The sequence below is a fragment of the Echiichthys vipera genome (genome assembly GCF_963691815.1).
Source record: "Echiichthys vipera genome assembly, chromosome: 8".
In the NCBI taxonomy this organism is placed as follows: Eukaryota; Metazoa; Chordata; class Actinopteri; order Perciformes; family Trachinidae; genus Echiichthys; species Echiichthys vipera.
The window spans coordinates 21,703,850-21,729,469 of record NC_139833.1 but is presented as its reverse complement, the minus strand read 5'-3'; the positions used below and the strand labels follow the sequence as shown (position 1 = coordinate 21,729,469).

Sequence of the window (25,620 nt, the reverse complement as noted above, 5' to 3'; positions counted from 1 at the left end):
ACCAGATGAAATTTTGATTGGATCAGGTTTATAAATGTGCTCAGAGTGCGAGTGTGTTTGAATTTGAGTGTGTGTGTGTGTGTGTCTGTCTGTCTGTGTCTGCATACTGTGTGTGTGCAGATCTTGCGTGTAACAGATGGGCGGTGGGTGGAGAGTTTTTCCCATCATTATCTCTCTTTCCAGAGTGCCTCTAGGGAGTTGAGGACTTCATCAGGGGAGAGGGGGGCAGAGGGTGGGAGGGAGGGTGTTTCAGAGACAGAAGATGAGTAGAGAAAAGGTGAGAGAGAGGAGTAGAGAAGTGGAAGGAAAGAGGAAATGGCAGAGTTGAGCAATTATTTCTGGAGTCTTTGTTTTGTGAAGCCTAAACTGTTTCTTTAAGAGAGATACAGCTGGAATGGATCACAGGCAAGACTAGTTAAAGCTTAATGTCTCCCTGAATCTCAGGTCATCATTGAACCTTTTCTGTTAAAATTCCCTGGAAAGTTGATTTCAAATCCTAAATGCGTTCCCCTAATTTGAGTTCCTGCTCTTTTTTTGTTTCTGTAGAAAAAGCAAAGATGTGCCCCCGTCATTTAAGCACTTCTTCAGCAGCGCCATGTCTCTGAGCTCCATCAACGTGTCAGGAACCAAGCTGCCACCAGAGGCCCTCAAGTGAGACAACGATTCATTCACATTTAATGTGTCTGAGGAGCTACTGCCCCACATTCTCTGAGACTGTACAGCTTGTTCCTCATCTTTTTTTATTACCTCTGTCCCCATTTAAAGTTGTGCACTTTTACACTTTCAGGTACAGTAATAATAAACCTGCCTTGTCAGCAGCTGTAGCTCTGTCTGACACTGCAGTTTAATGTGTTTTACTAAAAGTTCAATTAACATTTGGAGTTTGGATACTGACAGTGGCAAAAAACATATATCCTCAAAAACTAACAAAAATAGAACAAGTTTAGGAAAACCTCCATGAATGTCTACTAATATATATATTTTTTTTTTCTGCATATTGATTTTAGAGCTCTCCTCCTTGGCCTGGCCAGTAACCTCAATCTGAAGGACGTATCTCTCGACCTCAGCTGCTGTGAGGTTAGACCAACAGATATACACTGACTACGTCATCATTTCCCATTATAAATCATTTTATAACTAAGTTGAAAGACTTTGACAGTTTGTGCTTTTGTATCCTGGGGGGTTTGTTCCCTCGTGGCTGCACTTGTGACTTTAACCGGTTGGTCAGAATGCATATTAAGCTTGTGGAAGAAACGCAAAATCCAGATCAAAACATGGCTGGTTTTGCAGCAATGCATTGGTTTTTGTTACGTTGTGCTCAAGGCGGGACCACGTTCAAAATGTGTACTAAATCATATCAGCAGTGACGGAAAATCAAATTTTAATGAAACAACTGTAGAGCTTTAAAAAAACACTTTACCATTCATCTCTAATAGATGTTAGGGGGCTTGTTTGTTAAAGACCATTTTTTTGGCAGTTTTTCAAGCCTTTTATTATATAGGACAGACAAGAATGGGGTGGGGGGGAATAGGCCGCAGGTCTGAGTCGCTGCCTCGAGAACCTTCGGCCTCTTTACATGGAGCAACTGCTCTAACCACTGTGTTGCCGGCCTCACCCTAAAGTGTTTTTAGTTTGTCACCAAATGCAGTTGCAGACGAGAGCACAAGTAGATCCCACAGCTGCAGTTACATTGAATGGGCATTACAGTGATGCTCGTTATAATACAGGTGAATCCGTTCAAAAAGTAGGTAGCACAGTTAAAGCATGATGCTGCAAAAGACAGTGGAAATCCGAGTTATCATAAGTCTGCAACCAGTGGATTTGCTGGGTCCTTGGTTTTTATTTTCTTGATTGTACGCCTTTATTCTTCAAGCTTCTAGTATCGGGAGCATTTGTGTAAGTGCCTTTGTCAGCTAAAGTTTAGGGAGTGTTGTTTCTAGTAGTTTGGAGGTAATACTCAGGATCCACTCCAAAAACAATCGACAGGACAATGGCGGTGTTAAGAGGCTGTATAATGGAATACTTGGCAAGACAGCAGGCAAGGGAGGAGGGGGGAGGTGAACAAAGGGGTGGTGTTGGTGGTGGGTGGGGGCTTAGTCTCCATCCCTAATTGTTTCATCACTCACTCACTCACTCACTCACTCACTCACTCACTCACTCACTCACTCACTCACTCACTCACTCACTCACTCACTCACTCACTCACTCACTCACTCATTCACTCACTCACTCACTCACTCACTCACACACACACACACACACACACCCCCCAGCTTCTCACTTTCATCTCCTCCCCTGCTCGAACAGAAAAAGCAGCTTGCTGCAGATTCAATGGGATTGCTAAAGATAACGCATGAATACAAATTACACAGGAAATCCAATTCCACATTCCCACAGAAGTCTTCCCAAACTGAAGCTGCGGGGGAAATTATGCGTTCTGTCCTTTTTACCGAGGTCTTAAAGAGACGTTTTGTGGCGGCAACCAAAAACTGAGTGGGCTCAGAGTGGGCTGGCAGCATGCAAAATAAGAACTGTCTATATATCGCCTGTTGAGTGTGTCATTGCTGAGAACAGAAGTATGATCATTAAGCATCTGTGTGTATTGTTGCTGGTAATTATTGGCATGGCTCTGACATGCTGTTCCCCCCCCCCCCCCCCCCCCCCCATGCTTCTGTAAGCTTGGCCATTGTGTAAGTACCAATGTGCTCACTTTTAATAATTAACATCTCATTCCTCCTCTGTTTTATTTGCACATCTGTTTTGGCAGATGCTTTATTTCCTGCTGATCCTGTTCTTTCCTAGGTCCATATTTCTATTCTGGATCATCTGTGTTGTTATTATTCATGTAATGTATCATTTTCCATCCATGACCATGTTGGTCATTTAACACCTCGTGTTCCTCTTAATGAGTCTATCATGCATGTTTCCATCATCATCTGTTAGAAGCTGAATGCATGTTTTACACATGCAGATGTTGTTGTATTAACCTACCTGCATTGTTGTTTTTACTCCTGCACGCAAAATATCATTTTGTTAAATTTGTGCAAAAATTTGCACGGCGCAAGCCTTTTTGTGGAACTGTGAAATTTCGTAGTCATGGTGCAGGGTTCTCCCAAAGCTGTCTTATTCCAGTAGGGCAGTATTAAAGTGTTCATTACAAGCTCTAGCTGCCTGGTGTGTGTGTGTGTGTGTGTGTGTGTGTGTGTGTGTGTGTGTGTGTGTGTGTGTGTGTGTGTGTGTGTGTGTGTGTGTGTGTGTGTGTGTGTGTGTGTGTGTGTGTGTGTGTGTGTGTGTGTGTGTGTGTGTGTGTGTGTGTGTGTGTGTGTGTGTGTGTGTGTGTGTGTGTGTGTGTGTGTGTGTGTGTGTGTGTGTGTGTGTGTGTGTGTGTGTGTGTGTGTGTGTGTGTGTGTGTGTGTGTGTGTGTGTGTGTGTGTGTGTGTGTGTGTGTGTGTGTGTGTGTGTGTGTGTGTGTGTGTGTGTGTGTGTGTGTGTGTGTGTTAAAATTTGCCCTCCTGTCTTCCCAGTTGCGGTCAGGAGGTTCTCAGATCCTTGAAGGTTGTATTGCAGAGATCCCAAACATTACCAGCCTGGACATCTCTGACAACGGTGAGATATTTACTGAACTTTTCAACCCTAAGCTCTTGCTACAGTAAGTCTTTAGCATTCAACTACTAAAATCATTAAGTCCAGTCAACCGAATATTTTCTAACCTCTTTCTGCACCTCCAGGCCTGGACTCTGACCTGTCCACTTTGCTGGTGTGGTTGGCCAAAAACCGATCCATCAGACACCTTTCTCTTGGCAAGAATTTCAACAACATCAAGTCCAAGTAAGAATAAGTCCAGGGGCTGTTATCACCGGCGGTGAGATGCTGCTGTTTACTAGATTTGGTTTATGAAAGACCGTAGCAAAGCAACACAGTGCATCAAATAAGCACAACAGAAACGTTAGATTTTACTAGGTTTTACAGCCGTGTTTAACTATATATCTTTGAACGTTTCAGTTATGGCTGGAATATGACAATTGAAATAACAGCTTGCCAATTTTACACGTCCACAATGTAAATCAACTGCCAGATGTCTCCCTGGAAGTGATTTGTTGTAAGCAAATCAATCAAATCAAATGTCTATAATTGAGTCTATAGAAAAATCTGCGCAGTGCAGTTTACAAAAGATTGTTCTCTCTGTGCAATTATCATGTTCACACTTTTCTTCCTTTCTTTAATCTGCCCGACACAGAAACCTTGCTCCAGTTTTGGACAGCCTGGTCCATATGATTCAGGAGGAAGAGTCGGTGAGTCTTTAATTTCCTTCTCTGTCTGGTTTTTGGAGTGATGCTAGATAAGTGCTGATGGAGAACGTCCTCCAGACAGATGCTTCAGTTTCAAATCCCGTATCAGCAGCCAGCATCCAGCTGAAGCAAATCACTGAAGCTCCACCAGCTGCTCCACAGCTGACCTCTGACCTCTCCATCACAGGGTGGTGTGAAGATGATACACTCCCCCCACAGTGATCAATAAAGTATCACATTAAACTGAACCCATGTGGTTTACTAGAGCTGTACTCAAATATGCATCATATTTCACTCGTATAAAGGTCAAGTGCATACAGTTACAGCACCACAAATACAAACTCAAGTACAGAACATCATGGGAACGGTTCACATGATTATGACCCAAATATTCAAACTGATAAATGCGTAATTTTTCATTTTCCTTTCGTATTACTGTCTGCTAATGATAACCATCTCTATTGAAAAGGGGAAATTATTCAGATATTCAGATTCAGATTCTCTGTGTGTGTGTGTGTGTGTGTGTGTGTGTGTGTGTGTGTGTGTGTGTGTGTGTGTGTGTGTGTGTGTGTGTGTGTGTGTGTGTGTGTGTGTGTGTGTGTGTGTGTGTGTGTGTGTGTGTGTGTGTGTGTGTGTGTGTGTGTGTGTGTGTGTGTGTGTGTGTGTGTGTGTGTGTGTGTGTGTGTGTGTGTGTGTGTGTGTGTGTGTCACAAAAGGAGAGGAGGGAGTATCTTAATGGATGGGTACTGTATAAAAATATGCAGAGGTCAAAGGGGGGGTCTTTAAGGTGGATAGTGGGGAATAAAGAAAAAGGAAGTGGGAAGATGAGGTGACAGTTTATATAGGTTGTGTAGCTTACATGGCAAATGTTAGCATGTAGAAGGGCTTGTTGTTAAAAGAAGCTGTGAATCATTGATTTCTATTGACCAGTGTGCACTTGCATGTTGTGTGTTTGTGTGATGTGAGTATGTGCATGTTATCCTGTCCAGTCTCTTGGGTACTTTTACAACCAAAGCTGTCGTACAAACACAGATAAGTGAAGGCCTGTAGAGATAGCAAGTTGAACATTTAATTCTGGGGCACATTTTTTCCTCTGCATAGCCAGGAACACACAATAATAATAATAACATGCGCACACGCACACACGCACACACGCACACAAACACAGATTGCATCCCTCAGCTCCAGGCAGCACATTTACCCTGCTGTGTGAAACTGTCCTGCTCTGATTCCAGACAGATAGACCTGAGACACCTTATGGTTGCCAGAATATAAACAGATATAAATATAAACTATAAATATATAAACTGTATTTTTTTGTTTCAGAGAATATTGACATCACACCTGTGCACAATAAATTAAGCTCAAGCCAGCAGCTTGATAGCTTTGCATAATAACTGGAAACCTGGGGAAAGCCAGGCTCTGTCCAAAGGAACCACAATCTACCTGTCAACTCCTAAACTACTCTCTTGGTTGGATATAGGAATTTGACAACAAAAACACTGAAAAACAAGACATAGGAAGTTAATTAGTGTTGGGAGGAAACTGTAATTAACATTCAGCAAAGCCAGGGTAGCCGTTTCCCCCTGTTTCTTGTTTTTTTTATGCTATGCTATGCTAAGCTAATCGGCTGCTGGCTTTTACTTCATATTTACTGCACTGACAGATGATGGTATCAATCTGATGAGTGTAATAATAAATACAATTGGAAAAAATGCAGGACTCTAATACAATAAAACCTTGGATCACAATATGAAATCAGATATTAATCAACAATACATTCATGGAGAAATAATCTGCAAAACCAATAGCCTATGTAGATTGTTCTTGGAATGTGGAATACATCTGTAATGAACAAACAACGTATTAGACACTGTTTTGATCAGCAAATCTGCCATTGTTGACCATGAAATGTATTGTTTACAGTATATGTTAACTTCTTATACAACATACAAAACTACAGACCAAAGCTCCTTGACATTAATCATTGGGCCATGTTTGTGACTGTTTGTGTGTGAAAGGGGCAAACAGTTGACAAGAATAACTGCACAACTCCTAATTTCTCCTGTGAGACAGCAATATAATAAAATATATATCTAATATATTATAATACATTTTTGAGAGATAAATCTTTGAGAAAGAGTCATCAGTGAGAGCTCCATCATCCTCCACTGTACCAAGCTACTGCAGCCTGGTACAGTGGAGGATGAGAGACGGAACGTGTTATTTTTGCACACACACTGCAAGACAAATGAGTTTCAGAATATTAAACACAGTCCATCATTTTACAGACATTCATTAAATAGATTCATTTGCCTCTGGTTTAAGGTCACTTTTATTTGCGTGTCTTGGGCTACAATTTCTCATTTTTCTTTGTTTTATTGAACAAGACACGTATGAAATCCAAGAGTAATGATTTCACAGTTTTAGTGATTAATAAAACTGATTATCCGAGCGGCTGAAAGTCATTTCCTTCAGCCGGTGAGGGACAGGACTTGTAATTACTTCTGCCTGCACAACATGCAGATGTTGCCATTGTATTGTATGCCTCCCTTCTTCTTCAATGTCTCCTACAGCCAGATGGTATTGGTGCACTGGTGTTCTGTGCTACAGTCGGACATTTTTAGTCCTTGATTTTATTTGGATTTATGTTGAGATGCATTAGAAGCGTTAGAAATGCATTGTTAGGGATCACAGCTGTAAGAGTAGGCCACTTCAGCCTTTGGTCCATAAAGTTGTACCTATTTAAATTTGCATGTTTAATGTCTGCTCTGTGCCCTAGAGGAGCACATGTAGGCAGTAAATAATTCTCCCTGCAAGACATAAAAAATTAATTTCCTCCCTTTATAACCATGTTGATACTATTCCTCCACACATACATTGCTGTCCAAAATAATCTCTCTATAAAGTACAATACCCCTCACTTTGTCAAAGACAAAAGCCTAATTATAGAGACACTCACACATCATTCAAACCTTACTGGGAGTGTTTCTTGCAGTGCTGATTGCTGTTGCATCTGTGTGTACTGTTAGAACATCCACTGTGTTGGATTTAGTTTCAGGTAGCTGCAAATTTGCCAACAAGATCACTAAAAATCAAACCATTCTCACCCAACAGTCTGTTCTGTATGTGTGCTGCATTTAATCAGTTAGTATGCAGCTGTGATGGGAAGTAAGAAAAAAAACATTTACTCAAGTACTGTATTTAAGTACAATTCCGAGTATTTCAATTTTATGCTACTTCATACGTTTACTCCACTACATTTCAGAGGGAATTATTTATTTTGCAGCTGTCACCAGTTACTTTGCAGATAAATATTTTAAAACCAAGGAGCATCTTAAATACGATGTATTGTTATACAGTAAATTAAGCCACCCACAGAATATGTACTGAGTAGATTGCATCTAGCTATGACAATAAAATGCAATTTACATGCTGCTTCACCAATGATACTAATCTTATAGTATAAAAATGTAACACAACAGAGAACCAGGCTCTCTAACAATTAAATAGTTTAGTTTGAAATTTCCAATTTAACCAAATACGAGAATCAGTTAATAATAATAAATCATTTTTAATTCTAATAGTTTTTTTTAATTGTTGTTGGGATTAGTGACATTGGAGTTCAGTGCTTAAATTCTTTGTGAATTACTCTAAGTGCCCTAAAATTAGGACTGATACAGCCCTTATTTTTAGGAGTTTCTCCTAACTTAGCCAGTTTGGAGCTTCTTTTAGCCCCAGCATGTTTTATGAAGACTGCCCCCAGGAGTCTCCAGCTGTGCAAATGGCATACATCAGAGCAGCTCAGATCTGGTGAACAGACGGAGGCTGTTGGACATTTGTAAACCCCCATTATCACTCACACATCACAAAGAAATCCACTTGATCCAGTGCTGAATATTTCATTTTGGCATGTAAAGTGGAGTGCCCTGTTTTGAATGATAATACCTCTGACATTTTAGAGAAGTCTCTTGCAAGTCCACTTTATCCTCTGCTGAATGTTTGATTGGGGTTTGCCCTTTTGATTCACCATTGCCTGCAGGAACAGAGACTTCTTTCATAACTGCTATTTTTGCAAAATATGAAGTTGTATTAAGAAAGAAATAGATGCATTACCTGATGATGACAATACTCTAGATCTATAGCTTTAAATGTGGAAACTCTATGCTTTTTGATATTTTCATTGATTTAAAAAAAGCTTCGTAGACTTTTGTAATGATGTCTAGTTTTCCATGAGCTCTGACAGCCATGTCCGACTGCATGCTCAAACCTTTTCCGTGGAAGTGTTGAGCCACATAAATAAAAGACACAGAGAAACCAAGCATCCATAGACTTGAATACATTCGAGGACATTGGGAAAACAATATAGGCTTGCTTAAAGGAATATTAATGCTCTCTGTGTCATAAATTACAATAGCTTTTGTTAAAATTGGCAGTGATGTACAACAAGGGCCAAGAAAGCGTTTTTTAAATAGAGGGCAGCTCATCAACTCTGACTCTATTAAACAGCCTGCAGGTGGACGATAAGCTGGAGACTGTTCTGCTTTCTTCTAACCGCCACAAACACATTTGATAATAAAGACTATATTTAACCCCTCTCTTAATATTCATCCTCTTTAACTCTTTCCTTTTTTCCTACACATATTTACTTCATTCTCCCCCGATTCTCCCTGCCCAGCCCCTCACCTCCTTGTCTCTAGCAGACTCCAGACTCAAGAGTGATCTGACCATCGTTCTGAACGCCCTCGGCAGTAACTCCTCGCTCACCAGGTTAGACATCAGTGGGAACGCCATGGGCGACATGGGAGCCAAGATGCTGGCCAAGGCACTACAGATCAACTCCAAACTCAGGTGAGCACATTTTCAGGGCCCAAAGGCTGTTTCATAAGATTATAAATTATAAATAACAATAAATAAAAAGACATCACATCACCTGTCCGCCGCAACCCTGAATACAGTTTTCAGACATGTTTAACTTATGACGCCACTGTTAACCATTTAACTTGGGCAAAAAAAAAATGTGAACACTTTACTTTGACCCCCTTAAATTCATAAGAACACACTATAATATAATTGTAATTGGATATGAACACATTTTTAAGTGTCAATCCATACTGCTGTCTGTTTTATGAAACAATTATTTTTGAAAATTCCCTCAAAGTGGTAGATTTGAAAGACATTAAATGCACCTTCTTGTACAAATATCAGACACAACACAGTGTCATGCTGCCAGTAGATGGCAGGTCAACTCTCTGAATGCATTAGGTTCAGCTCTGCTTGTGTCACAGTGTGTGTTTGATTGTTCAGGACTGTGATCTGGGATAGGAATAACACCAGCCCTCAGGGTCTACAGGATGTAGCAGCCGCTCTGGAGAAGTAAGTAGCTCTGTCTGGATCTGCGTATACTGAGCCTGTGTGGATACCTGTATCCTGATGACTCTCTGCTTGTGGTATAAAGTTTGAAGTATTAATATCCTCCTACAGTGCACTTTTTCACCTTTTTGTCCCCTATTCTACACTGCAAACAGCACATCAGTGGTTTATGCAACACTGAAGCGACTGTTTCAGTGCAGTTTTTCTTCGAGCAATAGTTCTCCCTCATAATCCTTCAGGCTCTGATCAAATTTGAGAGAGGACAACACAGAAATCTAACAATAATGAATCAAAACAAGAAAATCCAAGAACAACAAAATATAGATCATATGATTAAAGTTTAACAATTCAAATGATAAAATGAAAAAAACCCAACATATGTAAATTAAAGTCTTGTAGTAAAGTAGTAGTGTTTCTATGGGCATCTACTTCACATTTATTAAATTAATGCTTCAGGTCGCCCTTAATGATGGAATGAGAGCGTATCTGTTGTGTGAGACGTGAGTAACAAACATGGCCAACACGCTAACGGTCTTGACGATGGCTCACAGTATACATGCAGTACGCTGTTATGCTAAAAGAAAACTGCTGAAGGGATGGATGTGTGGATAACTGTTGCAGCTGTTCCGGCTCTGTGCTGAGCAAGAGGAAACCTTGAGGTGTGTTTAGACAGGAAGAGAAGAAGAGAGAAGATGATAGGAAAAAAAAAAAAAAAAAGTGACAAACAGGGAATACAACAACAAAGAAGCAACGGCGGAAGAAAAAATGCTGAGGAAGGGATGGGAAAGGAAGAAGGAGCCAAATAATTTAGAGGGCAAATGTTCAAGTCAAGAATGATTCAATCAGATTTTTCTTTCTTTTGTGAATGTTCAATGTTCTCTGGGACACATCTGTATATCCAGCTCTCTCCCCTCTCTCGTCTTATCATATTCTCCCAGCAGCACATCTACCCATTTCCCCCTGTAGTCTCTGTATCGCATTATTGAAATAACCATTTTTCATTTTTTCTTTTGCCTGTTCTCCATTTTGTTCAGCAGTGCAGTGCGTGTGCGTGCGTGCGTGGGTGCGTGCGTGCGTGTGTGTGCGCATGTGTGCGCGTGCATGTGTGTGCACATTTTTGCTCTCCTGTTAATTTCCTCATGTCTCTGGTGTTCTTTTTCTTCTTCTTTTTCATAATGCTGGATTGTGGTTTTTCAAGTGAAAAGAGAAGAGAAATGAGTATAAATGGCCCTAAATCCCTATGACATAAAGTTAATTTCAGAGCATTCAGAACCTCATTTAAAGCTTGATAATGTAAATAAAATCAAATATGATAGAAGCAGTTTAGAATTGATGTGCCAACATCATACAGGTGAGTTTGTCCCACATGCATGCAATGGGATCATTCAATTTTCTTAACAAGGTTACAAAGTGCAGAAGATACAACCAAACACAAAATATAACAACAACAGAGACAGTGGGTTCATGAAAACATAAAGCCGCAGAGAGTTCCACAATCTTGGGACTCTGACATTAAAAGCCCAGTTACCTTTAATCACAAGCCGGGATCTCGGCACAATCAGCAGAGCTGCACAAATCCCTGATATAATTTGTAGAGAGCTTTAAAAGTAATCATTAACACTTAATACAGAACATTACAGTCGATCATTTTTTGAATGAAACATTCAAGGGTCTAACTGAAGGGGGGGCTGGAGCATACCAGCTGACATCAGGCGTGAGGCGGGGTACACCCTGAACAGGACGCCAGTCTATCGCAGGGCACACAGAGACAAAAGGAGACAGACAACCATTAACACCTACGGGCAATTTAGAGTCATCAATTGACCTTACACATGCATGTCTTACGACTGTGGGAGGAAGCCGGAGAATCCTGAGAAATCCTACGCAGACACGGGGAGAACATGCAGACTCCACACAGAAGCGCTCAGACCGGATCAAACCAGGAACCCTCTCGCTGTGAGGCGACAGTGCTAACCACCACAGCACCGTGCCGCCTTTAAAGAAATTGTGACCGGAAAAAGAAAAATTTCATGTTCCAATTATCCTGGCAGAATAATTGTGTTACACGGCATTATCAAAATAATCGTCCAAATATAATCAAAACTTTTAAAATGGCACTATAACATATTTGTTGATTTAGTAAAGTGAACAGTTCAAGTTAGAGGTGCTGTTCTGAGGGGTAGACACCTTCCTCTGGCAGATTCAGCAGGTGGGCACTTCATCTACCTGTCACTCTTTATGTTTGGAATCCAAAGTATTTCCACACATCCACCTTAACTTTTTCTGTGCGGGATACAATGGTCAGGCTGAGCTTTCAGCCATGGTAGAAGACTTGGGCTTTTGGAATGACTGGAAAGATGTGGGCTTCCTCTTGTGGCAAAAGAAATCTGGAAATCTATACAAGACTCGACTGAGCAAAAGCAATCTCAACTTGTTGTGAGTGTTTTTATTGCAATCCGCGATAAAATCGTTTATGGTCTCATCCCTATTTTTCTCTATTTTCAGTGATAAAGCATACAATGAATCAATGCCTTGCCTTTTGAATATCTGGCCGGGGACTACAGATGCAGACTAGCCTCTTTGGCTAACTCTGTCTCACTTATAGCTTGGCTGTTGATTCATGTGCAATGTCCCTGAAAAAAACAATAAATAAATGAATTGAAAAGAAAATCAGTGGATCAATCAGTAATGATGAGAAGAGAGGGTTATAGAACAGATGGGTTCCTACAGAAGTCAAATCTTCGTTGGTTCTTGGACCATGCTGCCTGGTATGTTGTGGTGTGCATGTGTTTATTGTGAAGCCAGACCCATTTGAGTGAAGATGAATCCATTCCCCTTTGAGGTTAAAAAAGCATCAACGTCGTTCTTTTGCCTCCAAAACACCCTCATTGTCATCTCTCCCCCTTCTGCTTTCTATTCTACTCTAGTTCATTTCTTTCTCCCGTCTTTCCCCTTTATCAAAGTAACATGAATATTAATATTGTGTGGCGACCTCTATTTCAGGATCAGTAACCTCTCTAATGCAAGTTCATTGCTCTGAAATAGAGCGATGTGAGAGCAGCTGAGAGGCTGTTGTCTCCACACACACACACACACACACACATACACGCTGATGGAACCGTGGCATATAATTTACTATATGTCATGGTTTAATACACTTAATGGCAGCAGGTTATCCATGTAATAAATAAAATATGCATATATTGACTCCTTAAATGATAAATGAATATATCAAGAAATACCACAAGTGGATGCATTTCACAGTTAACTATATACAGTGAATTTAATTGAAAACATTGAACTCATATTGCATAGACAGTACCATATGTGTGTGTATAAATGCATCCTTCTCCTTCGTGTTTATTGAAATACCCCTTCGTCTGTACATCTCAACACACATCTCTGCCTCTCCTCTATAATGTTAATTGGATTAACACTCAATTAGTTGGAATAATTATGTCCTCTGTGTCCATCAGGAACTTCACCATTCGCTTCATGCCCATCCCCATCATCGATGCCTCCCAGGCTCTGAAGGCCAGCCCTGAGAAAACAGAGGACGCTTTGCTAAAGGTAAATTAAGTAATCTCATAGCTTAAAGTTGCTGGATTTTTCTATAGAGTAGAAAACACGCTATATGCAACAACTTCAGGGGAAATCAAGCGGAATAACTTTGTGTTTTACATAATGACAGTGGCTTTTTGTCATGTCCCCCTCCAGATTGAGAATTATCTGTACAGGAACCATGAAACCAGAAAGTACCTGCAGGAACAGGCCTATCGACTGCAGCAGGGCATCGTGACCACGACCACGCAACAGGTGTGTACAGACTGATACAAACACACACACAGCATAAAAGACAGTTAGAATAGTATGGTAAATTCAGATTATTACTTCACTCAAAAATAGGAAGGATTTTGAAACCAAAATGCAGGGTCGGAGGTAAACTTTACACTGCAGAACCATTTTTTGGTTTAAATTTTACTTTTAAGGAAAGAGTACAGAATAATTTCCCCCTCTGGTGTGAACTAGCATTACCCCATGCCCCCCACCTTTGCTTTGTTTCCCTGTCATCCTTGTCTTCTGTTGTTTGCTACCTGTTCCATGTGTGTCTTTGTACTACCTGTCCTGCTCTGTAAGCGTCTTTGGGTCTTTGAAAAGCGCTATACAAATTAAATGAATTATTATTATTATTATTATTAACTACTGTGAATCTCTGGCATAAACTAATGTTCATCAGTTTTCATTTATTCATTTATTTTTTTTGCCCCTGCCCCTTAGTCTGTGCATGCCACTGCTACAGGAATTGTAAACGTCATTATATCTAATCTCATATCACTCATATTGCCCAGCCCTAGATAGGACTCTTCCAAATAAAGTAAATAGGACATTTTGTACAAAAGTGCTCTAACTTAACTTTACATTAGCCTTATATGTAAAGTTCTATAGTGTTTTGGTCTAGTTCAGAGCAAAGGGGTCAATTATTTCCCTGGCAGAAGTAGGGTTTTTTTCAGGATTAAATTTAAACGCGTCTTCAATACACTCGTGTTGGTGTGCCACATTTATATTCTGTGAAGACGAAGTTATGTTTCATTAAGTGTTGTGTCCAGCCACTGCTTAGATAAATCATTATTACACAGATAGAGGTGACCTGCAAGATAACTGATTATAGCTATTATAAGACATTAACCAAATATAATTGTATGTGCTTATCCATTTATGCTAATTGTAATGAGGAAAACCAATAAAGGTATTAAACCTTTGACATTTTAAACACAAACTTTCATGTTTTGTTTTTGTCTTCCAGATGATCGACAGGATTTGTGTGAAGGTGCAGGACCACCTGAACTCTCTGAGGAACTCTGAGACCGATGCCATCATGGAGGACGTCAGGTCAGCAGAGAACCTCATCAAAGATGCCAGGAACTCCAAAACGGTGAGGAGGCGACTCTCATACACACGGCCCTCTCTGGTGTATGTGAATCAAAAAGTTTAATCCAAAAGCTCATTTGGAGATCATCCTCTAGTAGTTTTCTACTTATTTTTTTATTCCTGTATTCATCCTATGTCCTCTTCTCTGTGTCTCCAGCTGCTCCCTAACCTCTACCACCTGGGATCAGCTGCCAGGGAGGAGGTGAACAGCTCATCAGTGGGACCCATTCAGGAGAAACTGGAGTCTATGGCGGGGGAGGTGACTACTGTCATGGACCAGCAACTACAGGTAGGGTTAACCTTAGTTCATACCTTCGGAGTCCGTATGGTAATTCTGCGGACTGCGGACCTCTAAATATAACCTATCTTTTATACCTCGTACTCCAGAGATGGTAGAAAACGTGTTAGTTAAAATATGAATTGTAGCCACCAACAATTATATTCTTTATTCAAAAAAATCTAATGCTACCAAATAGTCAAAGTACACTGTTTCTTGTGCAGTATTTGTTTACAGGGTCTGTTGGTAATGAACTGAAGGAAAACTAGTAAAAAGGCTCCACCTACAGGCGGTGAACAAAAACATTTAATCTGTAGAAAATATTTCAACACACTAAGTTTGATTACTATAATAATAATCTTTATTTATAGAGCACTTTGCAGTTCATATCCATCCGTCTCTTATCTCCACTCCTTCAGACTCTCTTGGAGTCGATGGTGGATGCAGCAGAGTCTCTGTGTCCGCATGTGATGAAGACGAGCAGTCTTCGTCCAGAGCTTATGAAGTCCAGCTCAGCCAAGATGGTCGTCCCCAAAAGCTTTGTCACCAAAACCCTTCTGGAGCAGTCTGGGGTGGATATTATCAACAAGATCAGGTGTGTGTGTGTGTGTGTGTGTGTGTGTGTGTGTGTGTGTGTGTGTGTGTGTGTGTGTGTGTGTGTGTGTGTGTGTGTGTGTGTGTGTGTGTGTGTGTGTGTGTGTGTGTGTGTGTGTGTGTGTGTGTGTGTGTGTGTGTGTGTGTGTGTGTGTGTGTGTGTGTGTGTGTGTGTGTGTGTGTGTGTGTGTGTGTGTGTGTGTGTGTGTGTGTGTGTGTGTGTGTGTGTGTGTGTGTGTGTGTGTGTGTGTGTGTGTGTGTGTGTGTGTGTGTGTGTGTGTGTGTGTGTGTGTGTGTGTGTGTGTGTGTGTGTGTGTGTGTGTGTGTGTGTCCTGACCAACACACTCTCTCTCTCTCTGTATGTCAGTGAGGTGAAGCTGAGTCTAGCCTCCTTCCTGTCCGATCGTATTGTTGATGAGATTTTGGAGGCTCTTTCCAGCTCCCAACTCACTCTGGTAAGATTAAAGTCAACAGAGCTCTCAACTGCCTCATGGTTTCATGATCAATTATCTACATTGCTCTAATGTGTAAATCTCTCTGAAGCTTCTGAAATCCTTCTGTTTGTGTCAATTCTTCCTTTCTCCTCATAATTCCTTTTCTCCCTGTGGACCTTTTTATCCCACTTATCCACATCTTCTCTTCTCCATCTTTCTTCCTCCTTCTTGCACTGATATTTTCTTCCTTAACTTTTCCCTGTGTCCTCCTCTCTCTCATCCTCCCAGGCTGACCACCTGGTGCGGCGAGGTCGTCCCTTGGTGCAGCAGGAGTCGGTGGATCTGGACGCCCCAGAGGAGAAGATTCCCAAACGAGCATCGACCGAGATACTGGAGGCCGAGAGGCTGGAGGATCTAGAGACATGCATGGTAGATTTGAGTGGATTCTTTTTTCTTTTTTGGGGGGATTCATAATCTGGATGGATCATATTGAATTTATAGTCAAATTAATCAATTAATGCAATCTGTTACATTTAGTTGTATTACTAAAATACAAGCACCTGGTTTAACATTACTCTCTAAGAGAAAAAATAGACCTTGAGAACTCTACATTGACTGAAAACTAAAAATAGATTTTGGTATTAATTTAGGACCAGACACTACTGGCACTGGTCAATTTCTGGTTTTGTGGCTATTTAGCTTCTTCTTTTGGATTAGTGGACAGGAAACATTTATTTTACAACACTTTTTGTGTTAATGTCTGTAGATTTGTTCTACAAAAAAAAAATTAAGCAAAAGTGAGCATTAGAAAATGTGTTATTTGCATATTTAAACATAACATTTTAGAAAAATGAAAAAATAATTAATAACTCTCTTTCTCCCTCAGCTGGAGAAGTTTAATGTTGATATCTATCATAGTCCCAAAATGCATTTTGCATATAAACAACATTTCAGAAAACTTGTAACAAAAAAAAAAATGTCTTAATGTTAATAAATCAACTGGGGAGGTTTCATGGTGATGTCTATTATTTGATTTTTACCCTATTCACCTGTAGTGTCTCCCTTTGATGAGTAATGTTTTTACATATTTTTATGTGAATCTGTTGTAAAATGAGTATGGGTGTTGAGAGTTGTGATGTTCAGTAAATGCAGGCTGCAGTCAACAGGAACCTGTCTTTTACTCCTCTTTTCCTCTTATATCCCTCTCTATCCTATTTACCTCTACTTTCTCCCGTTTTACAAGAACAGGGTATCCCTACTGTCTCTCTTGTGGTTGTCTTCACTAAGCTTTACTGTGTGTTGTCTTTCTTCCTCTTCAATCTTCTCTTCCTCTGTTCTTCCTTCTCTTTCCACCTTTGCTCCATGGAGATTTTGTGCTGCACCAGTGTAAGTAATTCTGCACTGTCCCTCTTTACTCTCCTTTCAGTCAGCTCACTTCTACTCTTCTTTCTCTCTTCTGTCTCTTGACACTGTGCCTGCCTGCCACACAGTTCTCTGTGCCGTAGCTTTATCTATCGCACAGAGAGAGAGCCTCCTGTATTTACAGATTTGATTCCTGTGGTATGTTTATAAAAAGTGTAAAAAAGTACAGTATTATATTTGACATTGTTGAATACTGATATTTGAACTTGTATATTTTTCATAATGCATCCAGCCACATTGCACTGCCTCTGTCTGTCATCTCCACCTTGTAAATCTGGATCACAGTAAAATTTGACTGTGTATATTTTCCATAACCTTCGTAACCATAACCTACTTTAGCTTACACTGTAAAGTTGTAACTAAATTACATTTAGACCATTTTGATGAGTTCAAACTGGTGGACTTTGAAATCTAGTGTACAGTTGTTACAAATAAACTGTAGAAAGAATCCTGAACAGGAAACTAGGATCCAACAGCAACAGAGTTAGCTGATAAATCATATGATTGTTTACAAGCTTGTTCATTTGTTCACCCCAAGAATGATAGAAATGATAGTTTCAATATTTTGTTAGCAATTACCAGAAATTGTATCTGATTATTATCCTCTGTCATTTCATACAGATGACTCCTAAATCCAAAAGAAAGAGCATCCATAGCAGAATGCTTCGGCCAGTGTCCCGTGCCTTTGGTAAGCACTTAATTATATATTTTTATTATCATTGAACTGTATTAGAATCAAATATATTATTAATATATTATCTTTCTGTTTTATACTTTGAACTACTGATGCATTAGGGTGGATGGTTTTAATCATTTCATATTTGATGACAGATGAGAGTACCCTGAAACATTCAATATACTGTATATCTATTTAAAAACCTCCTAATGACGTCCAACCTACAGAGATGGAGTTTGACCTGGACAAGGCCCTGGAGGACGTCCCTGTCCATATGGAGGACACTTCAACTTCATCTAAAACTCCACCTACTCCATCTCAGGTCCAGCCCAAACTGGAGCACAGAGCACCGGGAGTGATGGTGGAGCTGCCGTCTGAAGAGGAAAAGAAGCTGCAGCACTTCACCAAACTGCGACCGCGCCGGAACAAGAAAAAACATTCCAGCAAAATACCTGTGAGTGAAACTTAGCAGTTTTGCAATGAATTTTTCAAGTTCAGTTCAAAACATTGGCAGCTCCAAAAGAGGCATTCTTTCAAAACAGGAGTCGATTATGTACCAAACACTTCCATGCACAGAGACAATAGATCTACTGTTGGTCAGATGGTCCAGACGTGGTATCAGATTCTTCAACTTCCTCTTTTCAGCAACTCAACAGTGCTCCATCTCAGGATGGGGAGCAGAACGGCCTCATGGGAAGGGTGGATGAAGGTGTGGAGGAGTTCTTCTCTACAAAAGTCACCAGGATGGATTCCAAGTAAGGGTTGTTCTTTATTCATATTTTTCTCATTAAGCCTGCCCTGCATTTGAATATTTATTTCCAGCAGAGATGTATCAAAGTGAACTAGTTCCTTATATATATCGTACTCCTCTCTTAAGGGTACCATATTGTAAAAAGTGAGATTTCCAAGTATATATTTATTTTAAAGTCTTTTAAGATATCAAATAGTGAGTTAAACAATGGTGAGTGATCATATAACCCACTAATGGAAGCACTTCTATTTGCCTCTTTTGCCAAGTATTCCAATATCTGTGTCTGTGGCGATATTTGCGGGCTAGATGTAAATCAGCTGCCATGTTAGTGAAGCTGCTGACAGTGGTTGGTCGGTCGGCCCATATCGTCACCAACGCTTATACTGCTTTTACTTGTAATTCGAAATCGGAAATTCCAACTGAGTCTGAGTCAGGCTTGTAGTAAGGGCAGAAGTGTAATAGATAGACTGGAAGTAGAGAGGTGAATGTTTTTAATAAAGTTTACATAAGAGCAAAAAAAAAAAAAAGAAAAATGATCAAGACACATAGTGACCGTGAACGTGACCAAAGAAAGAAAGTCAAAGAGGCCGCTAGAAACAACGTATCTCAAATCTTATGGAGTATATTGAGCATGTGAACATGATCTAGTAGAAACTCAAAATACAAATACATACTTGTAAATTAGCATAATATGGAACCTTTTAAGTTTAATTTCCATTACACAACTATTTTGTGTCTCTTTCTGCCTCCTCTCAGACGTTCGAAGAGTTCTGATTCTCAGGATGGAGAGAAGAAGAAGAGCAAAGGAGGATTCCTCAACCTCATAAAACGTTCCTCCAAATCCGACAAAGCAGATAAATCTGATAAATCGGACAAATCAGATAAGTCTGAGAAAAACCAGGCAAACCCTGCAGCTTCGGGGACATCCTCAGCCTCTGTATTTTCAACACCAGCCTCCATTCCTGAGGAGCCCTCCTCACCAAAGGCGACAATAAAGAGCCCAGCACCTGAGCCAAAGTCTAGGTATAGATGAACATTTTTTTCTGTTACAGAACAGATTACCCACTAACTTCCGGTAAATTATATTGCCCACAATTCCCTAATCTTTCCTGTCTTTACTGCAGAGATGCCTCCAGTCGCTCGCAGCCCACAGACTACAGCAGCAGCTCAGACCGCTCAGAGGAGCTGAGGACACCGGACTCCATGGACGAGCCCTGGGAGTGTTCAGATGGCAGGGGCAGTCCTCAGGGAGGCAGGAGGTATCCAGGGTTGCAGATGATGGGCAGCGGCCTCCTGGCAGAGATGAAGGCCAAGCAGGAGAGGAGAGCACACAAGGTGAGGTGGTGCGATTTTAAAAGCACCAGGGTTACATGAAAGAAGGGACAGTAAAGGACAGTCCTCTGTGATTTGAACCACAGAGGACATGACGATTATGCTAACTCCACATATTAGATACACTATATCCTGCACCAGCAACATTTGTGTTGGACCATTCTTAACAATGCAAACAGCAATTGACAAAATAAACTCAACTCAAGGTCGACTTGCTTGCTTAGTTTGTAGCCTCATACCATCTCACATGGTCCCCGGTTTAGGTCAGAACCCTGCAAACAGCTCCATAGCAACTAAACAAATGCAATCTGCTGATAAAGACCTTGTGATTTGGTTAAAAGCACCACAACAAGTGAGTAAGAGGAACTTGAGTTTATAGGTATAAAGTGCTTTAAAGGGTGTTTCAATGAAACGGAGGATATAAACTTCAGTCTTTAAGCTATATTTGAGCCATTTATTGATTTAATATTAGTTAAGACAGTTATAATGTCAGAATAATGTGGCAGTTAAAAATAAGTTACAGATCTAAGGTTGTGGGTTTTCTGATAGTGGTACAGCAGTGAGATAGAGATACATGCTCCTTTAAATAAGGACATGAGATTTTGTTTTGGGGACAAAGCACTGCAGGTGTTCAGTCTCCACTTGTCATGGCTGCTTTATTCAACACTCACTAACTGTGGATTCCAGCTGAGAAACACACAAAATAGGAAGCCTACACACACACACACACACACACACACACACACACACACACACACACACACACACACACATAGATGCTTGTGAGACTTATCTCCAGGCTAGTTATTGTGCCTGTCAAAATGTTGACAAATAACACATACAACCCTGATGTTCTGCCTGGCGACAACAAGGTAAATGGAGGAGGGAAGGCAGGGGGGATGCAGAGTGGAAAAGATGGGGAGAAGATATGGAAAAGGTGGTAGGGTTGTATGGGGTGATGTGGGGTTTTGGCGTGATATGCAAATTCTGCAGGACATAAATGTCAGGGGGATGTTTCACCTATTTATATTCCCATGTTCACTAAGATTCCCTAAACTACGAATGCTCTCTTTTCTACATTCACTCGTTCATTTCCTCAGAAGCATTAAAAAATAAAATGAATACTAGTCTGATTCAAGAGGAGCAGAAATAAATAGATAACAAATATCCCCAGAGTTTAATAATAACTGTTTTGTTGGTGTTGGCATCTGGAAGTGTGTTCACTTGATGTATAATAGGTCCCTTAGTAGTTACTGTGTGTGTGTGTGTGTGTGTGTGTGTGTGTGTGTGTGTGTGTGTGTGTGTGTGTGTGTGTGTGTGTGTGTGTGTGTGTGTGTGTGTGTGTGTGTGTGTGTGTGTGTGTGTGTGTGTGTGTGTGTGTGTGTGTGTGTGTGTGTGTGTGTGTGTGTGTGTGTGTGTGTGTGTGTGTGTGTGTGTGTGTGTGTGTGTGTGTGTGTGTGTGTGTGTGTGTGTGTGTGTGTGTGTGTATGTGTACTTGGCGCTGTAAGAGGTTTATGGTGTTTGCAGTATTAGGGTTTTTTTCTGTGGCATCAGTGGCACTAAAGCGTCTCCTGCCATCTGCTTGTTTTGGCTGGCTTCCAGGTGTGTGTGTCTGTCTGTCCTGAGCATTTTCTCACACAAAGGTGCCCCCTTCTGTTGAATGTTGAATGTACATACAGTCTCACAGCACTGTACTTCTCCAGTTATTCTTACTTGTTTTGTAAGTACTAAGTTTCAAGTCGTAAATCTGTTAAAAGAAAAAAATAATTTACCGCTCTGCATATAGCAATCCCATGTTTTGTCCTTGTGTCTCCTCCAGTCTTCCAGCCCTGACAGACCTGACAGCAATGCAACAGGTAAGCTGATATCAGTGATTCATAAAGACCGGCAGCTGGCCTTAATGATTATTTTTTTATCTTCCTGTTTTGGGATCATACAGTACATAACAATCATTGTGTGAATGATTTATTTGCTTAATATATTTATTTATATATACTGTAATCATCTAATATATTTTTTTCATGTTTCAGCGGCCAAGCCCCAGCCAACCATTTCAGAAAGCAGGTCTTCCAGTGAGAGTCTGGTTGATAAATCAGACCCTCTGACTGGTTCTCCAGAGAAGGCCCCTTCTCGTGGCGAGACCAAGCCTGGCCCGGCCCCTCGTCTAAGGGCTACATCCTCCTCGAGTTCCCCTGGGGGACCAGTAAGTCCAAAACCACCAGTGCCGCAGGGAGCGAAGCCTGCTCTGGCTGCCCGACCCACCATCCTACAGAAGCCAAGGACCAACAGCAGCAGGAGCATAGGTACAGTCCCAGCGCTGGATCTTTTGTTGCTGCAGTGATTTAGTTTTGATATTGCTGTTAGATTGTATGACAGATAAGGCAATGTTTGTTGTCTGATCGTCTTCCTGACAGATGAGAGCTCAGACTCCCCCAGCAGTGGTGGTGTGTCTTCAAAGGTCACAGTTCTTCCTCCCACGCTGAAGAGGACGGTGTCAGAGAAAGAGGGCCAGACAAGTCTGCAGTCCGGAGGCTCTGCCAACAAAACCACTCAAGATGGTGGGTCACTAAATCGGTCTTTCAAAACCTTTGAGTATCTCCATGGAGCCATTCATGCCATGGTGTTTGTATTTGTACAGCACCTTACATATAATAAATTCACATATGAACATAAAATGAACAAAAAATGAACATAAAAACTGAACTCAATTTATGGAATCAGTGTAAAATTAAAATAGGGTTAGAACGTCATAATTAATGTAAAATAAAACTCACCTGACAACAGCAAAGACGAGATGAAATGAGAAAAAAAAGTAGAATACATTACATAAGATGTAAGGTAAAACGCAAGGAATAATAAAAATAAAGTTGAACCTTTTTTTCACATCAGTGCATCAGTGGTGGAGATAAAGCATTCCACCTTGAGTGCACTCTACCAATCGGCGCCCAGGTCTCTGAGTTTGTAAACAGAACCTACTTTTTCCGACGGACACTGGCCGATTTCAACAAGATAGCATTATTCAGCTGCCTCAGAATGTCTTCATTCACAGCTAATGGCCGAGCAGTTCACTGAACTGAACAGCTGATCAACATTTCATCTTCACACAAAAGTATTGGCAGTTGCCTCTTGCTCTCCTTCACTCCTTGCTTTCCTTTGGCTTAAGCTGATTTCCCCTCGATAGACCGCCAGATGTGTGATGTCACTGTCAGGATTAGGCATGGTATAAAATTTCATGATGAACCTGGCTAAAACAATTGCAATTCCGATAATTGTTAAAATATTCTCATATATAATCATTAAAATGGCACTAAAACATAGTGGAATCATACCTTACATTTTGTTTAGAAAGAAATATTTTTATTGCATCGCAGAACACACATATATTGCTCTCGTTTCTTCGCTCTCCTCCCCTTGTTTTGTTTATCAGTGCCACCCTCTGGGGCCTGTCTGAGGCACACAAACACACACACACATCTGATTCATGTTCATGAACATAATTCCTGCTCTCAGGCAAATGAGATATTCCTTTGAGACCGTTGGCTACTGGGTTTCTTTGCTTTGCTGATCCCAAATAGAAGTCTAATAAAAGCTGTTGCTTTTTTTACATATGCATATTGAATGATTCCAGAGAGACTTAAAAGCGGGGGCAGCTTCTGTCTGCTCTGAGCCAGCCAGTGCAAACTCACAATCTGCACCATTGGAGGAATACTTTTTTCTTCAGTATTTGAGATGTAATGATGCTGTAACTGAAACTTAAAAGGATCTTAAGGCTTGCAGAATATGGCTGATGGCTGTTTGTGGCAGGATCCTTTTCAAGTTCTCAAGCGATCCCGGTAGCATTGTGAAGAGAGTAGGGACATATTCTAATCCAGGGGTGCCCAACCCTGTTCGTGGAGAGCCACTGCCCTGCATAATTGTCGTTTGTCCCTGCTGTAACACACCTGATTCTAATGATGTGATCGTTAGCAGGCAGCTGAAGCTTGACACAGGTTCGAAAATTGTTAGAATCAGGTGTGTTAGAGCAGGGAGAAACCTAAAACATGCAAGACAGTGGCCCTCCTGGAGAAGGGTTTGAAGCCCCTGTTCTAAACAGTCCACCGGTCAATCGGAGAAAACAATTAATCCATTGTTTCTATACAATTGTTTTCTGCTGCAGCTTTAATCAAGGCATTGGAACAAGATTCAACTGTAGCAGCATAGTCAATAACAGCTACATGTGTCAAAAATAATGTATAATTTCTTCAGTTTTCCTTTCTCATTCCTTTTTCCTTTCCTGCCCCTTGCTCTAACACTTCCTGTCACCTTTATCTTCTCTCTTTCAGTGAGGGCGGGGTCTGTATCAGACTCTGTTCAGCGACCCAGCCGTCTCCGTACCAACTCCGAGGATCATGGCTCGTTCAAATCCAAGGAGCAATCTGCGAACCCAGACAAGGACAGGGCAGCGGCCAAGAAGTCCTCAGACCCTGGGGAGGAGGCAGACAAAGACTTTGTTTTAATATGAGTAAGGCAAACATGTTGACGAGCCGCACATGTTTTCCTTTAGAAAAAAAAGGGGGAATATAATTGAAGGGTTTCATTTGTACCTGTAGGTTCTGTCCGAGAGCAAAGTACAAATCTTGTTTGGTTCACAGGAAGACCTGCTGTAGTATCAGGTAACACAGTTACAAATTAAAGTTAGTTTGGTTCTTGATGATAAAACTAGTGATATTAACACTAACTTTTCAGTCACATCACATCACCTAGTGAACCAAACTGTGCTAAGTCTCTTAAGCGCCTTTGCTCTCTGCTGTCTTGTCTTTAAAAGAATAAACTCTTCAGGATTTCTGGAAATGGTTTCTGGAGTAATCAAGTGTGTTCAAACAATACACACGGAGAAGAAACACTGTGTAAACCACTTCAAAAAAAGAAGCTTTCAGGAACCAGCAGACAGTTGGGGAAAAAAACAAAAAAACAGAGAGATCGAAAGACTGTGAAACACGTCAAAACTCTCTTTCTTTAGCTAATAAACAAACGTCTCCCAGGGACCAAACACACGTAACAATAAGCCCAGGATCACTGGACTCTACTTGAACTCAAACATACGACCACACCAGGACCCAATGGCTGTTTCTTCCTTCAATATATTTGTATAGATTTTTCTATATGCTATTTTCAGTACATACAAGTTACTTTGCTTCGGACTTCCGAGGTAACTGAATCCATTATGCAATTCATCTTTTTTTTCAGGAAAATACAGGTTCAGCTGAGAATCTTGGCACACCATAAATCAGAAACACAGTTGATGTAGCTAACAGCAAAAACAACAGTCACTCAGAGGAGACTTACTGGACTTTTTCACTGAGCTATAGACTTTATCAAACATCCCAACTGGACTCTTGTTTGTCTCTGTGCGGAAAAGTTGGAGTGACCATATGAAGTGTTGCTTTGAGAGGACTGCTTTACACTTTAACTTCACTGATAACCAATCAATAAGGCTTCAGCACTGTTAACTAACAATGTTCTCTGCGGTTAAACACTGTGGGAAAAAAAATCTGCAGAGATCT

At 40.7% G+C, this 25,620-nt stretch overlaps 1 protein-coding gene across 1 annotated transcript in view; it reads left to right on the top strand.

The window, feature by feature from the left end:
• Positions 1–24,578, top strand: part of LOC310950922 (F-actin-uncapping protein LRRC16A-like) — a gene marked incomplete at its 3' end in the record, with an annotated part of 73,184 nt that extends 48,606 nt beyond the window's left edge. Inside the window, exons 16-39 of the mRNA XM_083918953.1 lie at positions 547–651; positions 1,008–1,077; positions 3,525–3,606; positions 3,729–3,828; positions 4,238–4,292; positions 8,968–9,140; positions 9,597–9,665; positions 13,139–13,232; positions 13,380–13,478; positions 14,467–14,595; positions 14,749–14,880; positions 15,288–15,463; positions 15,830–15,917; positions 16,185–16,325; positions 17,265–17,282; positions 17,940–18,006; positions 18,222–18,448; positions 18,640–18,749; positions 19,502–19,768; positions 19,870–20,080; positions 21,897–21,933; positions 22,108–22,380; positions 22,492–22,635; positions 24,400–24,578. Of these exons, the coding sequence (XP_083775079.1) occupies positions 547–651; positions 1,008–1,077; positions 3,525–3,606; positions 3,729–3,828; positions 4,238–4,292; positions 8,968–9,140; positions 9,597–9,665; positions 13,139–13,232; positions 13,380–13,478; positions 14,467–14,595; positions 14,749–14,880; positions 15,288–15,463; positions 15,830–15,917; positions 16,185–16,325; positions 17,265–17,282; positions 17,940–18,006; positions 18,222–18,448; positions 18,640–18,749; positions 19,502–19,768; positions 19,870–20,080; positions 21,897–21,933; positions 22,108–22,380; positions 22,492–22,635; positions 24,400–24,578 (3,046 nt within the window). The remainder of the gene's footprint in view (positions 1–546; positions 652–1,007; positions 1,078–3,524; positions 3,607–3,728; positions 3,829–4,237; positions 4,293–8,967; positions 9,141–9,596; positions 9,666–13,138; positions 13,233–13,379; positions 13,479–14,466; positions 14,596–14,748; positions 14,881–15,287; positions 15,464–15,829; positions 15,918–16,184; positions 16,326–17,264; positions 17,283–17,939; positions 18,007–18,221; positions 18,449–18,639; positions 18,750–19,501; positions 19,769–19,869; positions 20,081–21,896; positions 21,934–22,107; positions 22,381–22,491; positions 22,636–24,399) is intronic.
• Between the last annotated feature and the right edge of the window lie 1,042 nt (positions 24,579–25,620).